Genomic DNA, 25,341 nt, shown 5'->3' on the forward strand with positions numbered 1-25,341 from the left:
CCAACAGCCTTTGTTCAATTAACTCAATTTTGTTAAGGAATATTAAAAATAGTCCAGGAGATGCTCAAGTGTTCAAGTTAAGCTTTATCATTCAACCTGGGGCAAACGAGTCACTGGTAGGACAACCAGCTGAAACCCTACAGATGTCCAAAGGTTGCCTTTGTCACTAAATCTCTTTCTTTTCCTTCTGTGAATCACCTTTAAAAGTGTAGTTGTTATTATTATTATTATAGTTCAGTGAAACAAGGAGGCAGCCCAGCAGCTGGTACCATACACATCTATGCACCGTTTCTGAATGTCATCAATTTTTAATAAACACAATGAGCTCAACCTTAATTTTTTTTAAATCAATATTTCAAAATTTAAGTGGAACAGAGAGAGAGAACCATGACCTTCAGTCATGTAAAAGTTAGAACCCTCTCTTTTTATCAGTTTCAGTTTGGCAAACATCAACTCAGATAAATATCATTTTAGAAACGTGTCTTTTTCAATGTGCTTATCACTTATTTTACAAAAATGAAACCAAAAAGAACAAAACCATCATGTTGCCAATACTAAGTATAGATGCAACCACAGGATTTAAGAGAGTAAATGCCAGCCAGCTCTGCAACACTCCCTCTGAAATACTCCTGAAGTAAGAAGCATTCAAGACCAAATATGGTCATCTAATTAACCTGAAGGCCAAACCATGAAAAAACAAACAAACAAACAAACAAACAAACAAACAACAAATAAACAAGAAACAAATGCTTCAGGTCGTTGGTGCTAAAGCTTGATCCACAAGTACTGAATCCTGAGGGTGCTTAGTATTGCTCAGAGACCGTGTTTCCTTGTTGCTTCACAGTTGCAAAAAAAAGTTGCAGGTTTTTGTATTCGGCTAATATTGAGAATCAAGTAGATCAGATTATTTATACCGGTAATTTGTTTTACAGAAAAAACAAATGATTAAAAGAGTGGGTACCAACTTCTGCACGTGACTGTGTTGCTAAACTGTGCTTGATGCTCCGCTGAATCTGACTGAAGCCATTATCTGGTTACACTTTCCTTCCTTCTCAATTCTTTTCTTAATGCGTGTGTGTGTGTGTGTGTGTGACTGATGTAACAGCTCCCATCAATTTACAGGGAACACCACATCAGTGTAGAATTTCAGAGGCAGCTGGTGTTCCTTGAAAACAGGAGTATAATAGCACATTTTAGCCTTTCAATGGAGCAATTACTTCTCTAAAACTCAACAACAGTGAGATTAAAAGTCTTCTGAAGTAGACAAGTCTGGACAGGATGAAGCACACTTCTAAATAATTATCAAATTGAACCATAATTATCCTTACCATGAGATTGTGGCTTATGCCAGAACCTGTAATTTTATAACTAAGAATGTGACATCTTTCTCCCTTCATTCCAGGAACAGTGGAATACTGAGGAAGAGATTTGCAGTTGCAGACGTCCAGGTTTAATTCATTTCTGTGGCTACGTCCCACATCAGCTCATCACCTTTTGGCCTCAACTTTTATCTACTTTCCAAGCTACATCCAGAACTTGGCATGCATTTACTTTAGCAACTTTTATGTCCCTCAAACATCTCAAAAAGGTGCACCTGGCTGGCAGCAACTTAAGGTATGAGTGATGGGCTGTTCAATCTCATACATCCAATTTCCAGAAGCCTTTGAAATGATCCTGATCCTTGGGAGGCAGATGTTCAGAGGAGTAACATGCTAGTCAGAGAAATATAGCCATAAAGGCAATATGGGTGATTTCACCACACTCCTGCAAACAATATCGACTGGCTCAGGCTCTTGACAGGGCTGAAGGAGGTCCTCCTTTTGGCAAGAATGGAATTCACATCAGCAAAGCCTTGCAGGTTGTTAATCTAGAAAATAAAATGGAACAACTCCATCTCCCTGTTTCAATAAGGAGAAGATCTTATGGTAGAAGAGTCGGCGCAACGACTTGGGAGGATTTACGCAGCTGAGCTGTCAAGACGTCAGACGTCAACAACCAGGCAGACATCAGCTTGGATGGGGAACAGCAAGGTCAGACTGAGCTGTCTCATTAAATCTACAGGTGATAGGCTCCCAACTCCAAGAAAGCTACATCTGTGGTACAGGACAAGTTGTTGCCTTTGTGATGCCCAGAACTCCTGCTTGAAGCACATTCAGTGATATCAATGAAACAGGTCCTACAAAAGCTGGCTGAAATTTGGAAACACGCAGATTTGAAGTGAATAAGATTATTCTGCTGACTTTTCAACCCTGGATTTAGTTTAATCAGGCGACTGAGGTCCAGAACAGAGTGGCCCATTCAGACACCTGGATGTGTGTGCAACATGAGCGTCGACTTGGACCACCAGCTCCAGATCCCTAAAGAGATCAAGGTAACACAAAACTACAGCGAGCTACCTACAGCATGCTCAGAAATGTGGTGGGAGGCATCTCCATTCCCAGTAGAGGCAAGCTGCACAGGTTTCATGGGAAAAACTACTGACAACTTCTGAGGAATGACTGGGTCCAAGAAAAGGATGGCTCTACGGGAACTGGCGGAGGAGGCTGAGCGAGTGAGTTCTTGGCTTTGTCTCAGACAAAACAACACAAGGTGGGAAAAGTATCATAGCTGCTGGAGCACTAGGGAGCTGTCGCCGAGAGATGTTCTGGGATCGCAGCGATGAAACAACTGTGAGAGCTGATGACACTGTACAACTGTAAGAACATCAGACTCAACTATAAGAATAAACTTTCAGGTGAAGAATTGTGGGTAAAGAAATGTACAAAAAGACTGAACACGTGACACAGCTGCATCACTTTGCAAAAGTACCGGCAATGTCACAGGGATCAGTGAAATCCTGCGGAAATTTATTGTTGCATTGTTGAGTTTTAATGCAACGCAAAAGTCAAACCATGTTCATAAAAACATATAAATAAGTATTTATTTAACCAACGTCAAAGGCTCCGATTCGTGCTCAAGCACAGCACGATTCCTGGTCTCGGGCACGGTTACAGTCGGAGATATTTGCGTAGGAGGGGTGCGTACACGACCCACGCATGACGTAAGTTCAACAAGTCCTTTAACAGCGTGGCAACGTGAACCAGAAATTCAAAAACTTGAGAGGCCTGTACAAACTAGAAAAGGCCACAAATATTTTCTGTTCTATTTTTCACTGTAATGATTTTAAAAGCGGCCGCTCGTGCCTCTAGTAAACACACAGGTGCTTAGTGCAACATTGCACCGTCATATGTACAAGCAGCTACTCGCACTGGACAACAGAGACGGGCGTTATTCCCTGGGTCCTTAATCATTCCAACAGACCAAACTGCTTGCTTCCAGGTGTCTTAATTGATTCAATTACAACCTAATTTTGTTTTAAAATTATTAAAACTCTGACTGAGACAAAAGTTCTTTGTCTCAGTCACAAAACTCTTGGTGAAAGACTCATTTCTGATGTTTTGTTGTCGTCAGGAAAGAACTACTCTGGACATAATGAAAATAGATGGATTTTACGAGTAGAAATAAAAAAAACAACACACACACTGTTGGTTTTCTCAGTAGATATTCCAGCTGTTTTCACAACAAAGCTGCTGGATGAATATTTCCTGGCATGAAACATGAGGATTCCTGCACTGCACCTCTTACCACAAGTAAACACAGGTGTGGTCACACAACCACCCGGTGGCTGCACCTCTGACAAGCTGCTTTTAACACAGTGGGAAAGTAAACGAGACCCAAGAGTGGCAACATCCTTACTCTGTTCTTTTGGTTTTTTTTTTTATTTATTTGGACACCATTGGTCCCTTTCTTTTATTTCTCATTTTGGGTTATGGTTAGGGGCGCAGTCAGATTCATCCTGTTAAATTCTTAATGACACAAATGTTAAAAACCCTGAAAAATGACTACTAAGGAAAACTGAAGGCTTCCACAGAATCAAGTACAGCAACACAAGATGTAAAAAAATGGATGCTTTCTCATCTGTGGTTAGTTTTCCTTCACCATCTGAGCCACTGGGCCCACAGCATGAGTCGTGGCGGTTCAAGCGTATTTTCTTGCTGTTCTCTTCCTCTGAGGTCATGGGGACACATAGAAATAAGTTTGTATATTGTTTTTAAATGCATGCTTCTGCATATGTGATTGAGGGACGTGACGGGGAAGTACGGTGCCAGGATACGGAGGGGGGCATCCCTGGAAATTCCTGCTAATACGGGGATACCCTTGAGGCCGGGGAGACACCATGAGGGCCACTGCCTGGAGACCAGCCCAGGAGCCACCCGAGACAGAGACGCAAATTAAACCATGAACACAGATCTGGCTCAGTGGTCCAAGAATAAAACAAACACTGCCGGGGAAGACTTATAACTGAAAAAAAGGCTATCTTTGGGAAACACCAGGCTGAAGAATAAACTGCGAAGCGGAAGTTTGATTTGTACTTTGTGAGACTGTGAATGTGTCAGTGGACTCTTATCTCCCAGAGGGGAGCAGTAAGTCAGGAGAAGTTCATATTTAGCAGCGTCAGCCTGCCTAAAGCTTTTTCTCTCTGGGTGGGTTGTATGAACAGGGTAAGTTCAGTCCCCTTCCCCGTAGAGGACGGCTCCTCCTGCTTTAGGGAACGCCACGGTCCTACGCATTAATTGCAGTGATGCTCCATGAAGTTGGAGTATTTTTGCATGAGCTGTTTACAGATGCTGAAGAGCAAAAGGCTCAGAACCACTCTGATCACATTTTAATAATAATTCCCCCCAAAAAAGTGGTTTGAGAGATTTTCTTTTTTGTTGATTTTCCAAAACAAGGGCAGCACGGCAGCTTGGTGCTCAGCAACACTGGCTCCCAGCAACAACGACACGGGTCTCTCTGTGTGGAGTCTGCATGTTCTCGCTGCGCCTGTGTGGGTTTTACCAGGTACTACAGTTTCCTTCCACTTGAACGTCCAAAAAACATGTAAGTCAGGTTACGAGTTAGTGTGTGTGTGGTGCTTTGTCTCTGTGTGGCCCTGGGATGGACCTGTCCAGACTGTACACCTCCCTTTCACCTGAAGAAAGCTGGGACAGACTCCAGTAAACCCCTGTGACCCTAAAGAGGAATTAAAGCTGCAAGCAGCGATGAACGGGCCCTCGCACTCATGGCCACCATCCCCCATAAGCATATCAGACATGACACCACCCAAAACTTCCTATGTCAAACCATTCAAAAGTTATAGCAGAAAATAGGGCCAACCAATCAGAAGAAGGGGCGGGGCTAATTCAAGCCAACGAAGGTCAAGGACTCAATACCGAGTCCGATGACACCACCCACGACTCTTTATGTCAAACCATTCAAAAGTTATGGCAGAGAAAAGTATTCTAGGGGGCGCTGTTGAGCCGTTAGGCCACGCCCATTAATGCAAACCATGAAATATCACATTTATCTCCAGGCCTGGCTTGCATGCAAAATTTGGTGACTTTTGGGGAACTATCAAATATGGAGCAATCAGATGAAGGGGGGGCACGCGTTTTGGCGTCCAGCATCGCCACGGTAACACTTTTGATAGAGAAAAGTAATGCGCGTAGTCACAGGATGGAGACGCATATTTTGATGTATAACACACCTGGCTTCACGATACGGTTCGGGCCGTATTAACTGTCGAAGGAATGGCATAAATTGCTCCAAAATTACGCGATTAATTCAGAATGTTCAAAATGGCCGACTTCCTGTTCAGTTTCGGCCATGGCGCCAAGAAACTTTTCTTTTAGTTGCGACATGATACAGGTGTGTACCGATTTTCGTTCATGTACGTCAAACCGTATTATGGGGCTTGAGGCACAAAGTTTTTTCTGTCTGAACCAATCAGATGAAGGGTAGGCGCGCTTTTTGGCGTCTAGCATTGCCACGGTAACGCTTTTGAAAGAGAAAAGTAATGCGTGTTGTCGCAGGACGGAGACGCACATTTTGATGTATAACACACCTGGGTGCACGTTACGGTTCGGGCCGTATTAATTGCCGAAGGAATGGCATAAATTGCGCCAAAATTACACAATTAATTCAAAATAGCAGACTTCCTGTTCGGTTTCGGCCATGGCGCCAAGAGACTTTTCTTTTAGTTGTGCCATGATACAGGTGTGTACCGATTTTCGTGCATGTACGTCAAACCGTATTGTGGGGCTTGAGGTACAAAGTTTTCCGGGGGGCGCTGTTGAGCCATTTTGCCACGCCCATTAATGCAAACCATTAAATATCAAATTTTTTTGATTTTGGGGGGCAAAAAGGCCCTCCTTTCATCAGAAGAAAGAAAAAGAAAGAAAAATTCCTACAGATACAAGAGGGCCTTCGCACTGTAAGTGCTCGGGCCCTAATAAGCAGTTACTGATAATGGATGGATGGCTCATCTGAAATGTCTCCAAGCCCAGAGATGCCAACGCTGCCTCTTGACAAGGTTCACAGTTTTTTAGCACTGAAGATTTAAAAAGCATTTATGAACGCTACTTATAAAGGTTTCCAAAAATCCCATGACCAAGAGGTTACATCGGTTTTTTATGACTAAGAGTTCTTGATGCAGTCCTGTGTCCAGCTCGGACTTGCAGCTGCCCTTTACACAGTTTCTTCAACCATTTGTGGATATTATACACTGTAGTGGCCAATCGTCCTCTGAAGAACCTTTTCTTTAAACTTTTCAATGATTTCCTTCTGTATTTCTTGACAAAATAGCGGTTACCTGAGCATTTATGTTTGTCAAAGACTCGATACCACTTCGGTATCAAAGCCTCATTACAATCCCTTTTTGACTTCAGTTCAAATACATCACTTTTCTTTGCTTATACCTCTGTAATAGCACTAAAGTGTCTCATACTCACATTTTTCTGAAAGTGTTATGGCCTGAAATGCAAAAGTGCATGCAGATTAAAAAATAAAATGGAATTGATGAGAAAAAACATGAAATGTCTTGATTTATGTTATCAGAAAAGAAAAGAAATACTTTGTGTTTTCCTGAACTGGACTCCTTTTAACAGCTTTTTGGAAATATTTGCTCTTGTTGTTATTCTTGTCAAAATGCCATGTACGTTGTTGATTACACTTCATTTTCCTCCTATATAAAGGCTTCACGGTTCATGAATTGTTTAGGTTAAGGATGTTAAGGATTGTCCACATTAATGGTGACGGCTGCCCTTTCAGTAGAGAAACAAGCTGCACACGTTCACCTGTGAAACTAGAGAGTAGCTTTGGTGCCGTCCTACTCAGACCGACCAGACCACCAGCCTCAACGTCACGCAGCTCAGGGGTGAGCTCCAGGGTGGAGCTGGAGGTGTGTGTGTTGGGTGTGTGCAGAGTCAAGACAAACAGCAGCGCTGGCATTTACCCCGAGCTAAAAGAAAAGTCACTTGGCGACACACACAGACGAAGGGAAGGGTGAGGCTTTGTGCTACTTATAAATATTTGTGCATAGGATCTTTCAGAGCTTTTTTTTGTTTAAGTCAATGTGGAATATTTATTTAACGAAGCCTATAGGCCAGTTTAGGAATTAGCTCACTGTGTTTGTTCAGGAAATGTGACATTTCAGAAACCTTCACGATGTGTGTGGAAACTGATGTGTTGATATGGAGCATTGTGTTCTGGCTGCTGCTCGCGCTCGTCAGCTCGGGCTGCTCTAACAGCAGCTATCAAAGCTGGCAAGTGGAGATAAACGTTACAACAAAAAGATTTTACACTTCAATGCCCCACTGATAAAAAAACTAAACCTTTAAAAAAAAAAAAAAAAAAGAAATATGGCCAAAGTGCAACTGGCAATAATAATGACTGTTTAACTCTTCAGAGGGAATTCCCACAACTATCCATCCATCCATCCATCCATCCATCCATCCATCCATCCATCCAAACTTATACAGAGTTTTGTTGGAAACCATTTATTTAAACTGTTGAATGAATGCAAACTATGGATCTCCAAATGAGATATCAGCAGCAGCCTAAACCCTCATTTGAAATAATCAAAGAAATCCTGATGAGCACTTACTCTGCAAACGGACATCTGGTTGGTGGTGAGGGTGCCCGTCTTGTCAGAGCAGATGACGGAAGTGCAGCCCAGCGTCTCCACCGAGGGCAGGCTGCGGACGATGGCGTTCTTCTTGGCCATGCGACGCGTGCCGAGGGCCAAGCAGGTGGTGATGACGGCGGGCAGGCCCTCGGGGATGGCGGCCACAGCCAGCGCCACGGCAATTTTGAAGTAATAGATGGCCCCCCTGACCCAGGACCCGCCGTGGACGGGGTCTCCGAAGTGGCCGATGTTGATGACCCACACGGCCACGCAGACCAGGGAGATGACCTTTGAAAGCTGCTGGCCGAACTCGTCCAGTTTCTGCTGCAGCGGAGTCTTCTCCTGCTCGGTAGCCGCCATTTGATTGCGGATCTTGCCGATTTCAGTGGTGACGGCCGTGGCTACCACCACACCTATGGCACGACCTGAAGCGATGTTTGTGCCCTGAGAAGTGAGATTAAAAGAATTAAATCTAAATAAAAAAATGTAAATCAGAAATCCACAGAATTGAATTTGATAGTGATCAAATCAAATCAAAGCAAGCTTTATTTATAGAGCACCTTTCATGCATACACACAGACAGACACAAGCACACCACAATTCACCCAAGTTGCACACACAGACACACACGCAGACACACGCATCTTATAAATATGGGTGTAGACATGGCTGAACACCGAGGATCCAGGTGAGGAAATGGTATCAGGGAGCCGTCCATGCCAGGAGGTCTCATAACCCGCAACCACGAGGGGGGGCCCCCACAGAGATCATCCTTGCCCGGACGGATAGAGGAGTCCACACCACAGCGGTGAAGCCGTGGTACAGAGCTCCACCACCATCCAGGCCAGAACGACCCCCAGGACGACCCCCTGCAGGCCAGAGTCACTCCCAGCATGGAGGCTCCCCATGAGGAAACACTGGAGATAAAAGCTACAAGAAAGCAGGATAAGATAGGCTATGAAGTTAAAATACACTAAAAGAGTTTAAAAGTATAACATAAAATCCTAAAAGTAGGTCTAGAAAGCAAGACATTAGAAACTAAGAGAAGACAATAGAATGCATAAAATAGACCATAAATAACGACTAAAACATTTAAATATAACATTGAGATAATAAAACAGGATAAACTAAAGATTAATATAAACAGAGTAGTAAGATCCCATAAAAATAGGGGTGAGCATAAAAAATTTAAGAGTTAAATGAGTCAGTTAAAAGCCTGATTAAAGAGATGGGTCTTGAGCCTCTTTTTAAAAACATCAACAGTCTCTGCGGCCCTGAGGTTCTCCGGGAGGCTGTTCCACAATCGGGGACCATAAAAACTGAATGCTGCCTCCCCGTGTGTCCTGGTTCTGACTCTTGGTATGGTTAAAAGGCACCGGAGGACCTCAGGCGAGGGTCGATAGGGTAAAAGTAGAGCAGACAAATAAGAAGGCCCAAGACCATTAAGACACTTAAAAACTAGTAAAAGAACCTTAAAATCGATCCTGAAGCGCACGGGGAGACAATGCAGCGATTTTAAAACAGGTGTAATGTTTTAAAAGTGAAGAAACTACATTAAACTAAAGACAAACGCAGCGGGTAAACTTACAGAAAACAACATGTTCTTTTTGTCCTGGTTGACAGCTCTGGGGTCAGGTACCGGGTCAGTGTGTTTGATGATAGAAACAGACTCCCCTGAAGAGAATAATCAAGACAAACGTCCAGCATTAGATCTGGAAATATAAGAGGTGTCTACTTGGTTGCAGGCAAACGTGATTTGAGTCACGAGAGCAGGAGGAAAGAGCATCACAGAAAACATACAACTGTAATTTTCATATGGCCTCAGGTCTTATAAATTAACGCAAAAGGGGACACATATTGTAAAATTCCTGACAGAGCTTTGCATTTGAGAAATGACAAAAACCTGTAAGGATGGATTGATCCACTCGCAGTGTGGTGGACTTTATCGAAGTCACTCTGATGTCAGCAGGCACTTTGTCACCAACTAAAAGAAAAGATGAAAAACAGTCAAAACAGGACAGGCTATACTCAATAGTCAATATTATGATTTTAATGTTTTTCTGCTTGGTATGTTCTGTTGAAACTGCTCTTTATTATATAACATTTTCTTTCGTCACCATGTAAAAAGGTGTTTGTCAAGTCGGACCTCCACACATACTGTAGTCATTCTTGCTGTGGAGTCAGTGCAAACTGAGCCTTTCGTGCAGGAGGACTGGGCGAGAGTTAAAGCAAATTGTTGCAAGAAAAAAGGTGGAAAGAGGCACTGCAGTAATGTAAAAGATGTGAAAAATGAAGCATTTTTCCATCATTCGGCATGTTCACTGATCTTAGGAGGTCTTTGAAACAAATTATGACCTTTTAAACAAGCTTATCATGGAGTCTTTAAGAAAAGGCACCAGAAGAAAGTGATGGAGGGAAGATGACTACATTCCTTAAAATCATCCGCTATGAACAGAGTTGAATATACATGTTTACAAAATAAGCCATTGTATTTGTGAGCTAGTTTGAGCAAACATGTCATAAATGTCATTAAAGGCAGGGTAAGTGATTCCTGGCTGATCACTGTTGATATTTGAAAAAAATAAAAATAAATAAAAAACAATAAAAACAAAGAGCTAGCACCTCCAGTGTTCCCTGAAAAAAACAGTCCTGTCAAACTCTCCCAACCCCTGTAGAATCACTTACCCTACCTTTAATACATTGTGTTAACTTGTAAAGAAGGGGCAGAATATGTCTCCTTTGTTAAACGTCAACGGCATTATGTCTGGCATTATGTCTAAATTCTTTGACATGTATACCTGTAACTTATACTGCTCTCTAAGGTCATTTTCACACTAATACTCCAGTAGACTCGGTGCAATTGGGGCTGCAACACTTAGCTGGTCCGAGTTTGCTTCTGAAAAATGTATTCTCCTCCTCGCCTGTGGTGGCGCTGCATTAAGAATGACTGAAGCAGACGTTGAAGACAAACAGTGAAAAAGGAAGCTTGTTCATCTCTGCTAAATGCAGCTCTAGTTCCCCGCTCGTTAGTCTGCAAACATCACTGTTGTTGTGAGGGCTCAGCAGAGTGACTACGCTTCTATCGCTTTTACCTCAGACTTACTGCACGACTGGCCGTGAAACATTTCACCGCGCTACACTCATGTTTACTTAGGCCGTGTTTACCCACAATGCCCTGTGTTGTAGTGCACTTCTTGCATTTGGTCTGCTTGAAGTGGACAGAGACCTACACCTTCCCTAAACTAACCGGACTTTCCAAGCAAACACACTGTGGTCTGTTTAAACCAAATACGGCTGGTGTGAATATGCCTAAGCCTAAGATATACGTACATATACGTTACATTACCATAGCCTATAGCATATTTAAGAAATTGCATGATTTGAGACAGAGCTACAAAGACTACCCAGAATAACGGACGATAATGACAAAGCTGACATTCCGGGTAGTACAGATGTTGCAGTATTCACCGTGTCCATGATCTTGACCTTTATTTTGATTTAACTTGTTACAATTCCTATTTAATGAAGAAAGGTGTACGGCTCAGTGAGCCAGTAGTTGTTTTGTTGAAGGAACGAACTGCACTGCTACATATAACTTCATCTAAGAAAACACCAAAAATGAGGAGAATATGTTTGTGTACAAGTTTCTCTGAAGATGTTTTGTGTTAAACCCTTCAGGAATTTCCACCTGACCTGCAAGTTGCTGCAGGTGAACAGTTACACCCTGCTAAATGTCTGTGTTCACTCACTAAACCCAGAGCAAGTAAACATGAGTGGATTCGGTCCCGCCTCAGGCTGCAGGTGCAGGTAAACAACAGCTCGATACAACCTTGATGAAGTCACATTGCTGTTTCAAAATGATCAGTTATTTCCACTCCCCATTTTCTCTCGGATCACTCTGCACCTCTCGTCTCACCGACACTCTACTTCCTCAAACATGTCAGAAAAAAAATAGAGATGAAGCCTGCATTAAATCTATGACAAGAATTACATCTTTTCCACCGCAGTCGGACAGTCAGCTCATTAAGCCTTCATATTAAACTCGTTCTTCATAAATCTCCCCATTTCCTCTCCCTCCCTTTAGTTATTGCCTTTTCTTTGTCAGATTTCCCATAAACATTTAATGGAAGTATTTCCATAGTAGCATCAGAAAACTGTCTTGTGAGAAATGGATGGTCTGATGCAGTCAGTGACAATGATCTCAGAGAGGCAATTTGCTCCAAATAATCCAGATTTTTCTTTAAGGTTGTGTTCCAACATGTAGACATCTTAATCAGTCAGAGCTTCTCACTCTCGAATCATAACAAACACATGCTTGTACACAAACAAAGCTGGATATCTTATATTTGTGCTTTTCCATTACTTTCTTACTGAAAAGAAATTAATCTATGCTCCTCCATCAGAAAAGGTATATTTAACTGAATAACTTGTTTCAGAGAGTACTAAACGGCGCCCGCGACAACTGTGCAGAGACGGTAATAAAAAGTACTGTGGCTGGTTTAATTATCTTTACTTCCCTTTTCTGTATTTCACAACAATTTTCAGTGCAACTTGTGAGCGGGTGTGAGCGGACCAGCGCGGGAGACGTGTGTGGAGTTTGTGTGGAGTTTGTGTGGGAGACCGCTGGGGGCTGCAGCTACAGCGTAGCAGGACTGGCCGAGGGCAGGAAAGTGAGGCTTTTCAAACGCCTACCCGCCGACTCCTGCTCCTCTTTCTGCCGCCGCCTCCCACAGATGCTCTTCATGAGGAGAACTTTAGCACTAATGGATACATGCAAAGCTTTAAACATTACAAAGAATTGGTTGCACAAAAGTTCCTATGAAGTCTGAAGTGTATGTAAACGGAATACTTTCTTATATTGTAACTCAGCTTTGTTAGTTTTTTTTAATTATTTTTCGCCACGGAAGAAAAATTGTAATTAACTTACAACAAAAGAATAATAATTAGCTTTTTTCATCTTTTTTTTTAGCAGACAACACTCATTTACTCATCATTTATAACCTTTTATTTTCTCACGGTTCACTCTCCCAGCAGTCACATCAATGCTCAATGGGTGGTGCTTTGGTCGTGCCTGATAACCATCCAATTACATTTCTTTTCATGTTCGCTCCACAAATTTCCCCGCCCCCATCTACGATTTCACTGGTTAGCACTTCCTGCGTAGCTGCAACGTGATTGACCGACACGCCTGTGGAACGCTCCCAGCACTCGTAGGTGTGAGCGTACATTTATTTTCTGCTTTACTCTGGTTTAAACATTTTCATTGAACTTTATTGTTAAAAAGCTAAATTAGAACGCAAAACCTTTACTTTTGACAACACAGTAATAAATTTTTTCATTCTTTTTATTGAAACTCTAAACATCTTGCATAATAACCCAAGGAATGACTTTCCTTCCACATGCAAAGTGACCGTGACTTGCTACTCAGATCCTGTGGGAACCCTCTGGCAGCCCTGAACCACTGCGGCCTTCCCATTTATATCACAAGAAATAAAAAATAAATAAAAGAAAGAGGGGAAAGTTCCAGCGGCGGTACAAATCACAATCATGTCGTAACTGTGGCTGGCAGCTCCGGCAACGGTGGTGGAAACTTTAGTAAATACACATGTTCTGTTATTTTTGTTTCCTTCTGAAAGGCACTTGTGATCTAAAGTGTCTGTTTCCAAAACCTCCGCACAGTTTATTTGACCCGTGAGCATCAAGTTCACATGGAACAACCACAGGCTAATCTGAAGTACAGGAAAGCCTGGGAAACCATCAGAGGAAAGAAAAATAACGTGTTTTCTTTGACTGGACGATCCCCAACACTGACACAAGGATTTTTTTCTACCATGAGAACAGCATTTTGCCAGTGGCCTACTCAGCTGTTTATTTCTGTTTAAAACTGCTTAGCAACAACATTATGTGAGCTGCTCAATACATAACAACAAAACCTCGAGCTGCGCAATGTTACAGCCGTGCCTATTCTTAAGGAGGCTTTAATAATGAATACATTGGATACCTGAGACAAAGTGGACTTCCAGCTTTAGCTGGTGGCTTCCTGTCAACAGAGACGGACATTTTTACATTTAATGCTCTAGACAAAACTGGATGACTTTAACTTCTTCACATTTTCAAGTAAAGACTAAAATGTGACACATTCTTACCCATTAAGACTATAAGCCAGAGTTTGAAGTTAAAGACCTAAGAATTTGTAAATATTTCGGCAAACAATGCTCATGTTGGTTCTTGACACTAATTGCATCATTTGAACTCTATTTGAATGAGACGAGACTAAAGCTATAATATCAATCATGTTTCAGGGGAAAGGACCGCGACAACCGCCGTACTGCTCATGACTGCCATCACGGGAGCACGCCCCAACTCAGACAAGAATCTTTAGGATTTTATCTTAATGGTGGAAATTTGTTTGCAACCTTCAAATGGCTTGTAAAATCTTTAAAAGTGAGGTCAGCATACCTGAAGACAAAAACAACCATAAACTTGAGTCACGAGTCAGACTAATGAGGCTCATCTGCATGATCCTGCAGATAAGCGGCTGATACAGTAGGTGACTTCACCCCCTGCAATCAGTTTAACATAATCTCCAAAGCATCGCTGTCTTTTTCTAAAGGACGATCCTCATTAAAACATTTGGCCCATAAGAAAAAAAAAAAAGAAAAAAGCTGCTTGTTTTGTTGCACATCAGCCCGCATCCTGCACAGGGACAGCAACGGTGAATGCTGATAATCACCAATACAATCTATCCCTCACTCCAGCACCAGCTGGTTCACCTGCAGTCAAACCTCTGAACACCGAACTTTGAGTAGCGAGGCAAACAGAGGGGAGCGTTGTCATGGAGACACATGTGGTGTTGATGGGGACAGTGACGGCAGTGGGGTTCGAGTAGAGTTTTGTTGGGTTCAGTCCGTGTGAGCTTGCCTTGGTGTGGTGACCGTGTAACTGAGGACAGCAGCTACAACAAGAGATTCCCGGTAAATTCTACCCATCACAATAAAGCATATTAAGCCGTTTACATCCTAGGATCTCTGTGAATAAAGGGAATAATGTTTCCGATGAAAATTGCTTCATTTACGTAACCGACTTGTCCAAGATCCTGTAGTGATAGTTATTTGAAGAGATTGTTTAATATTCAGTTTTGAAAAACATTTTGCTGAAACTGAAAGGCTTCTCTGTAACCACTGCAGCATGTAACCCCCCCCCCCCCCCCCCCCTTGCCTCTGTGTTGTGATTATGAATGAAGGGAGCACTCCCTCTTTTCCAACACATCACTCTGGGGCACCCTGCAAAGCTCGGGATTACTCTTCCATCCCCAGTCGTGTTGATGGCGGTGCGATCTCCTTGGGGCTGCTCATGTGTCTGGCACACACACACACAGATGTTCTTGAGCCAGAGTGACAACAAGACTATTTTTAGCTAAGGCTGCCCACACATGGGCGAGTTTACAGCAGGGGAGTTGTCTGCGTGTGCCTGCAACATGGGGGAGTGTGAGTGAGGAGTTGACAAACATCCAGCAGCATACAGGTGGCGAGACTGAGAGCATGGAAAGCAAAAGGAGACAAGAAAACTGTGGAAAATTAAACTGGGCCTGAAATACAAGCACTGACCACAGAAAGACACAAAGAAAACTCAAAACACACACAAACACAGATACAGCTGAATAGCAGCCCTGGCACCTGCACGACCACAGAAAAGTCTTGTGTAATCTAGTTTGAGATGTTCCAATTGTATGGTACAGGTTGGATGAGAGCATTTCTGTGCATATTGTTGACAGTAGAAGCGTTCAGATTAGATATGCATCCTGCAGTTTGCTGGATATCAGCAAATGCCAGTTCTGAACGATGATGATCTGATCTCTGTACCTTTTATTTTGATCTTATGCACAACAATGACAAATCAACAGTAAATGCAACAACACAGAGTTCATACGCTGCAAAAACAGCCCTTTTAAAAATACTTGGATTAAGTAAAAATAACTGCCAATGGAGTAAGAACATTTTTCTTGACTAGAATTCTTAAAACTAGAAAAATAGCCAAGTCACTAAAAGTTTTACTTTTGTATATTTTTACTGTCTTAGAAATTAGATTTTGAGTCCTGAGATATCAATAGTTTTCCTTTTAGCAATCACATAATAATGAAGGCACTAGAAGGCACATCTTTTCAATAAGAGTTGAGAATTTGTGAAGGTAAGTCTTTTGAAAGAAAATCAGCAGCAGCAGTAGGGTGTTAAGATACTGGGAAACTGGAATCTCCCAGGAAAGAAAGAAAAAAAAAAAATCACTGCTCTTCTTGCCACCTGTGGCAGCAGTGAGCATTGTGTGCATCAACTAACCTGCCACCTCCACTACGTCTCCAGGGACAATGTCTCTGGCTTTGATCCTCTGCACGGCCTTGCGGTTCATGCGGTACACCTTCCCCATCTCTGGTTCGTACTCTTTCAGGGCCTCAATGGCATTTTCAGCATTCCGCTCCTGCGTGGAGAGACAAGGGAAGGACAAAGTCATATCGAGAACGGTTTTCTCTCTACACTGATGCTCTGGTATAAATATACCAGTTAAGAGGTCTGAATCTTTGGTCTGAATCTCTGCTCTTGCTTTGTACGGTGGGGCTTTGACGCTGCCATCACAGCCAGGGAGCGTTAATCCCTTCACAGTTTTCAGGTTACCTTCAATATGACAAAGCTGATTTCACTTGAGTATATGTCAAAATACTGTGTAAAATTATTTATACTACCAGGCCAGAGTAAATAAAGTGGATCGAAGCATAAATGATCTCCTTCTGACAAAACATGACACTTTAAGGGAGTATATCTCTTTGGATTAACGCAGTAGAAACCTAAATACAAACATTAATGTGTGAATGAGGAGTGAATGAATAATTGGAATCATTGTGAGTGCTTTGATTGTCCAAGAAAAGTATTATATAAATCCAATCCATTATTGTTATTGTCGTTGTCGTCATTACAATATTAAAGATGTATTAAAAGAGAAATATTTAGACGAAGGCTAACTAATGTTGTAAATAATATGAAAAACATATGCACATTTGTTGTTACTTTAGCTTGTATAGTTACAATAAAACGGCATGGAGAATTTGAATTGCATTGTGTTGACTCAGTTTGTCCCATGAATTATCACAATAATCTGATGTACGTGCAACTCAGATTTTAAGATGCATAATGCCCTTTACAGTTTTCAGGTACCTATGTATAATAAGTATTGTGATGTGTATCGTATCGTGAGGTCTTTGGTAATACCCACCCCATATTTGATATTTATGTGACTAAAGACATAGATTCTTTTCTAATATACCTTTTGTATTGCCTGAGCTCTTTGGTATAAAAACCACCTCACCCAGTACAGTTGCGTAAGTCATATCTCAGGATCATTTTTTTTGTGATTGATTCATGCATGGAATTGCTGACAGCAGGCCACAATGCAATCATTTACAGCTTTATCCAATCCGAGTGACAAAAAATGTGGATAGGTCTCTGGGATTCTTGTCAGAAGTTCTACCAGTAACAGAATCGGTCCAAGATGTCAAAAAGGATTTTGGTTTGTCACACAGACACAGATTACATGAATCAAGTAGTTTTGTACTGGAATATGATTTATGATACCAAAATACCAACAAAACAAGTGGGAGAGGAAGACCATGCCAAAGAGTATTTCTGTCGTCAGCTGTTGGTGGGGATCCTTACACATTAACAGTCTGTGGACTTCTAACTTTAAATGGGTCATTAAATGGGTCATTGACAGACGTGTGCAGTCCTTGATGACAAAAAAACCCCACCTCATTTAAATCGTGTGCTGGAGTACAGGGACTTTTAAAAGATGCAGGGAAGTGGTTCCTGAGGATGTGGATTGATGATTCTACAATAACAGGCCTGTTGGTTTTTAGCGTGAAGCAGCTGGTGACGGCCTCCAGCTTCTTGAGGCGTGCCATATTGTCTTTTTATATGTTCATTTAGCAACTTTATGTTGAAATCTGTGTTTTGATCAGGCGGAAATGGTATTCATAGTCTACCCTTTTCATTTGGTGGGCCGCACTTGGTATAGTTTAATCATAATGTATGACTAAAAATGTCTTGAATCATCCTACATCTCCTGCTCTTGGATCCAGAGGTGCTTGTTAGTGACAAGAGGTTAACTCAGAGAAATGCAAAACACCTAATTTCCCAAAGTATTCATGGATTACTTTTCTCTGCCTTTGATGCTTGCATGAAAAAGAAAAACTCTGGCTCCTTCTTCTTCAACACAAATGCAGGAAGCTCGTATGAGAAGTTCATTGAATCTATGTGTCCTGCAGCAGGGGGGACAGAACTTCTAAGACATCTCAACGTTTGATAGAAAGCACAATCAACACATCTCACCTGCCAGACCCCAATGACAGCGTTGGCAATGAGGATAAGAAGAATAACAAGAGGCTCTACGAAGGCGGTGGTCGTCTCCTCTCCCTCTTCAAACAGAGCCAAGACCTGCGTGAAGATAAGACACAAACGACCTGAGCCAGCATGTTAAACACCCCCCGACATCACAGTTCAGTGACATTTTCAAAGAAAATTTGCCTTTACACTCTGGAAAGGAGAACTGCTTGTTGAAACTTTCATGTACGTCCACAGTACCATACAATTAGCTTGGCAGTTATCCATTTTTTTTCTTCTTTCTACCAATTAAACTTTTATCTAACAATTATCTATGTATTTACATTGAATGTCTAATATATTATCTCACTTTGGATGAGTTACTTCAACTATGTATGGTTTAACTTACTTTTAGCTTTAGTCTCTGACAGCATCCCTTTAACAACGCTAGCACTCAGGTTTCTGTTTTTTAATTTTATTTTTTGGCTACATTATTTATATTTTATGAAAGGGACAGCAAATGTTAGATGTTTTAGAGAGAAAGTCGGAGGCCAGACTGCGATGGTCTGGACATGTACAAAGGAGGGATAGTGAATGTATCAGAAGGATGATGAGGTCAGAACTGCGGGAGGAAAGTCTAGAGCGGGGGTCGGCAACCTGCGGCTCTTTAGCGCCGCCCTAGTGGATGCCTGGAGCTTTTTCAAAAATGTTTGAAAATGGATATAGATGGGGGAGGGAAATATATTTTTTTTGTTTTAATGTGGTTTCTGTAGGAGGACAAACATGACACAAACATTCTTTTCCAATGCTGTAAAAATGTGTAAAATAAATATTACATTTCAACATTTCTGTTAATGAAGATTTGCGTCGGAGCCTGCAACACACGTTTCTACCAGCAGGGAGGGGCGCCAGGCTGTTGTAAACAAACCGGCGGCTGTGTGATGGCCATGGATCCCAAAGGGAAAAAGAAAAAAATAACTGAGGAGAAAAGAGGATTCAACGTTTCTTGGACCGAATAATTTGCATTCATTGTCTGAATGTTTATAGCGAGAAGTTGTCCGATAACAAAAAGAGTAATGTGGAAAGACATTTCCAGCAAAAGCATGCTACATTTGCAGCCCATTTGGGAGGGAGAGAAAAAGTGCGATTGCATTACTTCTGAAGAAATTAGAGGAGCGCAAAAAACGATTTAAGAAGTGGATTGCATCTCCAAACTCCACTACTGCTGCAAGTTTTGTTGCAACCGGGGAGCTAATAAAGCGTGGAAAACCGTTTGCAGATCTATTTGCAGGCTTCAAAAACCAAACCGAGATATACCACTCTCTCCGCTAAGACAGTGAAGGAAAGGGCTATTAAAATGGCAGGTTACATCACATCAACATCAAACGCCACAAACAAAAAACTAAACAACTGTATGGATTTAGCCCCTGAATCGGAACAACAGCAGAAGAGCATGTTGTGTCGTAGTTATAGAAGTATAGTTACGAACCTGTACATGAGTCCTGTGGATGGTAGGGAATTCCCACACACATTATTATTTACATACTGTAGTAATGTTCTAAGATCAGTTTCCCTCCATGGAGCGGCATCTTTTAGGATGAACACGTGAGATGGAACAATGAGGGCCTTGAATGACAAATGAAATGACCTCATAATGGAAGAACTAGCAGTGCTTAATCAAATGTTTTACGTTTTACTCTAACTCTTAAACTTGCTGCTATGACCCGAGGTGTCCAAAACCATACCCTACTCCATCTACGCTCAGCGTGTAGGAGAACTTTGAGCAGGGGCAAATGAAGCAACCTCATCAGCAGAATGGACTTCCACAAACTACTACATGCTGAGCATGCTGTGTAGTGTATCATCTACTTAATGAATGTCCCATCTGTGATTCATAAAGTATTTTCGAGCTGGGGATGAGTTCAGACACAGCCCTCGGTGACAGCAGGGGTACTTTAATCCCAATGAAACATCTGCAACATGCTAAAGACCTCAAGAAATCATGTCCTCGTGTGAAAAAGGCCATAATGCCGTTTTTCATGAAGCCTGAAAATCCAACTTTTATACATCACTGAAGCTGCCTTCAGTAAAATAGGAACCTTTTTTCCGACACTTGCTCAGGATAAACATCAGTCGACCCTACAACAAGTCGCATCAGTGTACTCTAAATGCTTATCTCCAGATAAATAGTGTTTAGAAAAGCTGTTTTGAGTCAATTCTGCACTGATGGACATCTTCAGCACATAAAATATAACGACTATACATTCACGCTCATTTTCCCTCATTTCATCAATGGAAGAAACCAAAATGACTGCGCCACCAGGGAAGTGGATAAAATGGATCTACGCTATAGTGACTGATGGGGCGTATCGGATGACTGCACAGAGTGTTTTTCCGCAGCAGACTGAGCGGCAGAGCGAGCATCACGGCAGCCTGAGCGACAGTCGATAGCTCATCATTCCCTCAGTCAGGATGGTAATTCTCCGTCCTGACTGAGCTGAGACTGGAGGGCAACAATAGCAGCCCTTTTTAGAGAGGCTGACTCAAATGACCCTTCAGACCCTCATCACACCTTCAGGTATGGTCTGAATACCCAGCGCCCACACGCTCACTGAACAGGGGTTCAAATGGAAGGAGAGTGCAGTTTCATATGCGCTTCTGAGGTTTTTGGGGAACCCGTTTGAAATGTAGCTATGCTAATTAGGCAATTTGAGACATGATGAAGCTCAGCTTCATGTATGTAATCCTTCAAACATTCAAATATGTAAATAAATGAGTTCTGAGACAAGAGTCACCAGGATATCATACAGACCCCGTCCACACGTAGGCGGATATCTGCGGATATCTGCTAAACCGGAGATATTTTCCTACGTTTTGACCTGTCATCCACATGAAAACGCAAATAAACGAAGGTTTAAAAAAACTCCGGGCAAAGTGAAGATTTTTGAAAACTCAGTTTATGTAGATGTGTGTAGACACACACAACCAGAGTTTTGCATTTTCGAACGTCACATTATGCGCCAAAACAACAACAAATCTGCTCTGACGTGCGACCTTTGTTTACTACAGAACTACAGATGATCCAGCATCTGTTCTCCAAGCTATTAAATAAATGGTCTCTGGTCTTGACCACCGCTTACTGCGTTACACCGACACAGAGCCTACGCCGTAGGGTACGCGGCGACGCGTACCCTACGCCGTACCCTACGGCGTAGGCTACGGTGTAGGGCTGCGTCGATAACGCGGCAGCTCCGTGGCGGGACACGGGGGGGAGAAGGAGACGTGCCTGCAGGGGAAGCGGAGCCGCGGAGGTGCAGCTTCCCCGGGAGCCGCAGATGATCTACAGGTTTGAAATGCTTATGAATGTGGTCGAAAACGCAGATCTTCGGTTACGTGTAGAAGGGGTTTTTTTTTTTTAAACGATGTAATGTGGATGCAAATTTTTTTATAAACGGAGGGCGGAAATATTCGGTTTTAAAAATACCCGGCTACGTGTGGACGGGGTCTAAGCCTTAACATCACAAGAGCCACGACAAAACTGAAAAAAGGAACCGAAAGCATGAAATGGGTCAGAAAAACCCTTTTTAGGTCACTTATCACAAGTCTTTAATGTCCCGCTGTACAATTAACTCAACCTCATGTAGAAAGGTGGTTGGTGTGGCTTTTTGTCTGAGTCTGCCCCACTAAACCCCAATTTCTTTATATGGCTCACAATCTGCTTGTGGCTTCAGTAAAATGAAAATAAATGCATGTTACAAATATTAAATGTGAGTGATGAACTGAGGAGCAATAAAGGCAGTAACAGTGAGTTGCCAGTTTAGATTTACTCATATATTTTAAAAGAGGCCCAACCCAAACCTGCCTTTAAAGACAAACTTCACTCTTGTTCAGTACTAAAAGAGACCCAGAGAGTCTCATGTCAATTTGAATATATTCAAATCTACAATCAAATGATCTCTAGCTTAGTTTTTAACTCTTCTCTCAGCTTTTTTTCCCTCATCAAGTATGCTGGAAATATGTGAAAACAGTAAAAAACAGATACAAGAGAGCTATAATAATATTAACCATAACTAACAAAGCTCAAACAGCAATGCTCCCCCTGTGTAACAAGAAACCTCCCTTCACCCAGGCAGCACTGGTGGAGCGGAGCAGCTCCACCGACGACAGCGAGCAATCCTGTATCAGAAACATTTTAGAACAATTTTCCCCATTTTCAGAAATAGCAACGACAATTTCATCCCAAGACAGCAGGGAAGTGCTGAAACAGATGGAAAAGTGCATTACGCAGGCAGGATTCCCTTACCCCACCCCTGCGTGACCTTCTCCACCCTCAGACTGCAGCTGGAGGTGACAGTTGGAGGCGCCACGGCAGAGAGAGAGAGATTTCATTAATAGTTTTGTTTCCAGTTTGGCCGAAAAACGCCATGCCCAACACTAAAAATCATATCAACACTGGGCGGAAAAGCCTGCATTCTATAACTTTCCACAGAAAGGGACCGCTATCTGGGTTGACCCAGGTTCTGACTGGGGAATAGAGCCGGCCAAGCTAAATGGAGCAGTCCATTAAGTGGCAACTTCCTCCCAATTGTCCAATTAGGGTCCCAAATCCCATTGGGGTACATTCAAAGAATCAAGACAGAAACAAAAAAAAAAAAAGGAGAACTTCACATTGCCCTATAAAAAGGCAAAGAAAAGTAACCACAGAAACACTGAAACCGAGAAACATCCCTTTAAAGTTTTTACACCAGCCAGTTAAACATGTTGTGGGAACACATTCATGTAATGCCTCCTTAGGAAAAACATTTTTACAGAGCAAAAAACCCACCACACAAGCAACTAAATTACTATTGTAAGGCGCAGTACCCTTGCTGTATTTTATGACATGTTGGTTATTATAAAAATTACTATAACTTTTTGAGTTCTACAAGTTGTGAATGTGTAAGTTGTACAGCAGTAAGCCCAACAATGGAGTAGCTTTCTCTATCACAGTTAGAGGAGAGTAAACACAAGTACTTTAATTAAAAAGGTAGTCAACTTGACCTTCTTTAACTTGTTTAATATTAATTTAGTATCTTTAATAACAAGATTCTGCAGTATCGGCTGCATCAAAGGAGGAAAAGAAAGTGAGAGCGCTGTCACGTCATATTAATGTTTGGATTTCACTGTACTGACTGCTGTAACAAAGCCCATGTAAAGTCTTAAAATTACACCAAGGACATTGTTTTTGTTAAAATAGCCACTTTGTTTGGTTTTCCCTCTTTAAGGGGTAATTTTATTACATCACATGACCCTCCTGACTCAACCCTCCCCATTCGTCCGGGCTAAGGACCCTTGGGTTTTACCCCTTAACTGGCTGGGGCATCGGTGGCAGTGTGGGCTTTCTGTGGCCCAGGGGCACTTTAACACTTCACAAAGGTTGAGTTGAAGGGTTTCAGCTGGACGGCAGCCAACTGTACCCACCACTCTACAGCCACTCACATTTACTCTGAAGGAGTATTTGAGTATTCAAGAGGAAGCATCACAAAGCTCTCAAGGTCTCCTGTCCCAACCGCTGGCAATAACCACCCACAGTAACTTTGGACTCTTGCCTCAGTCAACTGACAGCTGAATATTGTTTTTACAGCACTACGTAAAACATCAAAGCCAATGAAGTTAACTCAGAGATACAGTGGGCGTCGTGGCAGAAGAGGCCAAGGCATTCGAGAAAGAAAAAGAAGAAGCTGAACAGTGTGGCAAAAAGAGACTTCTCTTTTTTTAATATTTCTTGAGGAAGTTTAGTGTGCTTTGGTGTTTGCAGCAAGATGTTGAATATCTTTTATAAGTCTGTTGTGGAGAATTCAGTCACATCTGCATTCGTCTGTTGGAGGAGCAGCATCAGAACCAGGGACCTAAAGAAGCTGAACACTGATAAAGAAGACTAGTTCTGCTCTGGGGACAGTTCTGGAGATGATTGTGCTAAGGGGGATACTTCATAATATGAAGAAGATCATGGACAACCCTGGATATCCTGTGATTCAACACAGTCATTCAGCAACAATGTCTTCAGTCAGAAGCTTCCTCAGATCCGCGGCAGCACAGGCCGCTACAGCAGATCCTTCAGACCGTTACAGGACTTTCTTCAGACCGCTACAGCAGATCCTTCAGACCGCTTGGATCCTGAAAGTTGCTGCAACTATCATACATCTACAGTAATTTCCCTTCAGTGATTGATGAAGCAGTCCTGATTAAACTCAAGTTAATTTAAAACACAAATTTGACCAAACCTGTATTGTAGGGCTGGGCGATTTTGGACAAAAATAAAATCCCGATTTTTTTTCTCTGAAAACCCGATTTTCGATTTTTTGGGTAAAACTACAAAAGTCAATGGAATAAATTGTTTCAAATATTTTATCTTTTATTTTTAAAGAAAAATATCAAACAAATTTCCCTATTGGGAATGAAGTGCAATTGAAAGATACTGTAAATCCTCCTTGAGTTTAGTAAAGTAACAACATTTACAATTTTCTTGACCAAACAAAGGTGACTAGACGAGGTCTGTCTGTAATGCAGCCAGATGCAAAAAAGGAAAATCGATTTTCCGATTTCCTTTTTTTAACATCGATTGTGATTAATAAATCCGATTTAGATTTAAAATCGATTAATCGCACAGCCCTACTGTATTGACTGCATTTCTTCATTATAATTTGGTGGTTGATACTCACGAAGGAGACGCAGGCAGCAAGCAGCAGGATCCTGACCAGGAGGTCTTCAAATTGCTCCACCACCAGCTCCCACAAGGACTTGCCTGAAAAAGTGCAAACACACATCATACACCTGCTTGTGTCACACCTGATTTAACTTTCAAGTCTCTTAGTGTCAAAAGGTTCAAGGAGTGTCCATATGTTTCACGCTAGAGAGAGGCACGATGTATTGACATTAGCGTTATGGGCGTGATGTGTAGCCCTAAAGCAAGACCACGGGTGTATTTGCAGTGGACTAGTGGTGTGTTTACTG

General features: G+C 42.1%; 1 protein-coding gene across 1 annotated transcript in view; it reads right to left on the minus strand.

Moving 5' to 3' along the window:
• The window catches only part of atp2a3 (ATPase sarcoplasmic/endoplasmic reticulum Ca2+ transporting 3), a 59,594-nt gene that overhangs the window by 22,773 nt on the left and 11,480 nt on the right, over window positions 1-25,341 (minus strand). The window contains exons 3-8 of the mRNA XM_061740148.1: window positions 25,050-25,132; window positions 18,358-18,462; window positions 16,318-16,456; window positions 9,888-9,968; window positions 9,573-9,658; window positions 7,964-8,428 (exon numbers count right to left, since the gene is read on the minus strand). Of these exons, the coding sequence (XP_061596132.1) occupies window positions 7,964-8,428; window positions 9,573-9,658; window positions 9,888-9,968; window positions 16,318-16,456; window positions 18,358-18,462; window positions 25,050-25,132 (959 nt within the window). The remainder of the gene's footprint in view (window positions 1-7,963; window positions 8,429-9,572; window positions 9,659-9,887; window positions 9,969-16,317; window positions 16,457-18,357; window positions 18,463-25,049; window positions 25,133-25,341) is intronic.

This window comes from Cololabis saira, chromosome 14 (assembly GCF_033807715.1).
Source record: "Cololabis saira isolate AMF1-May2022 chromosome 14, fColSai1.1, whole genome shotgun sequence".
Taxonomy (NCBI): Eukaryota; Metazoa; Chordata; class Actinopteri; order Beloniformes; family Belonidae; genus Cololabis; species Cololabis saira.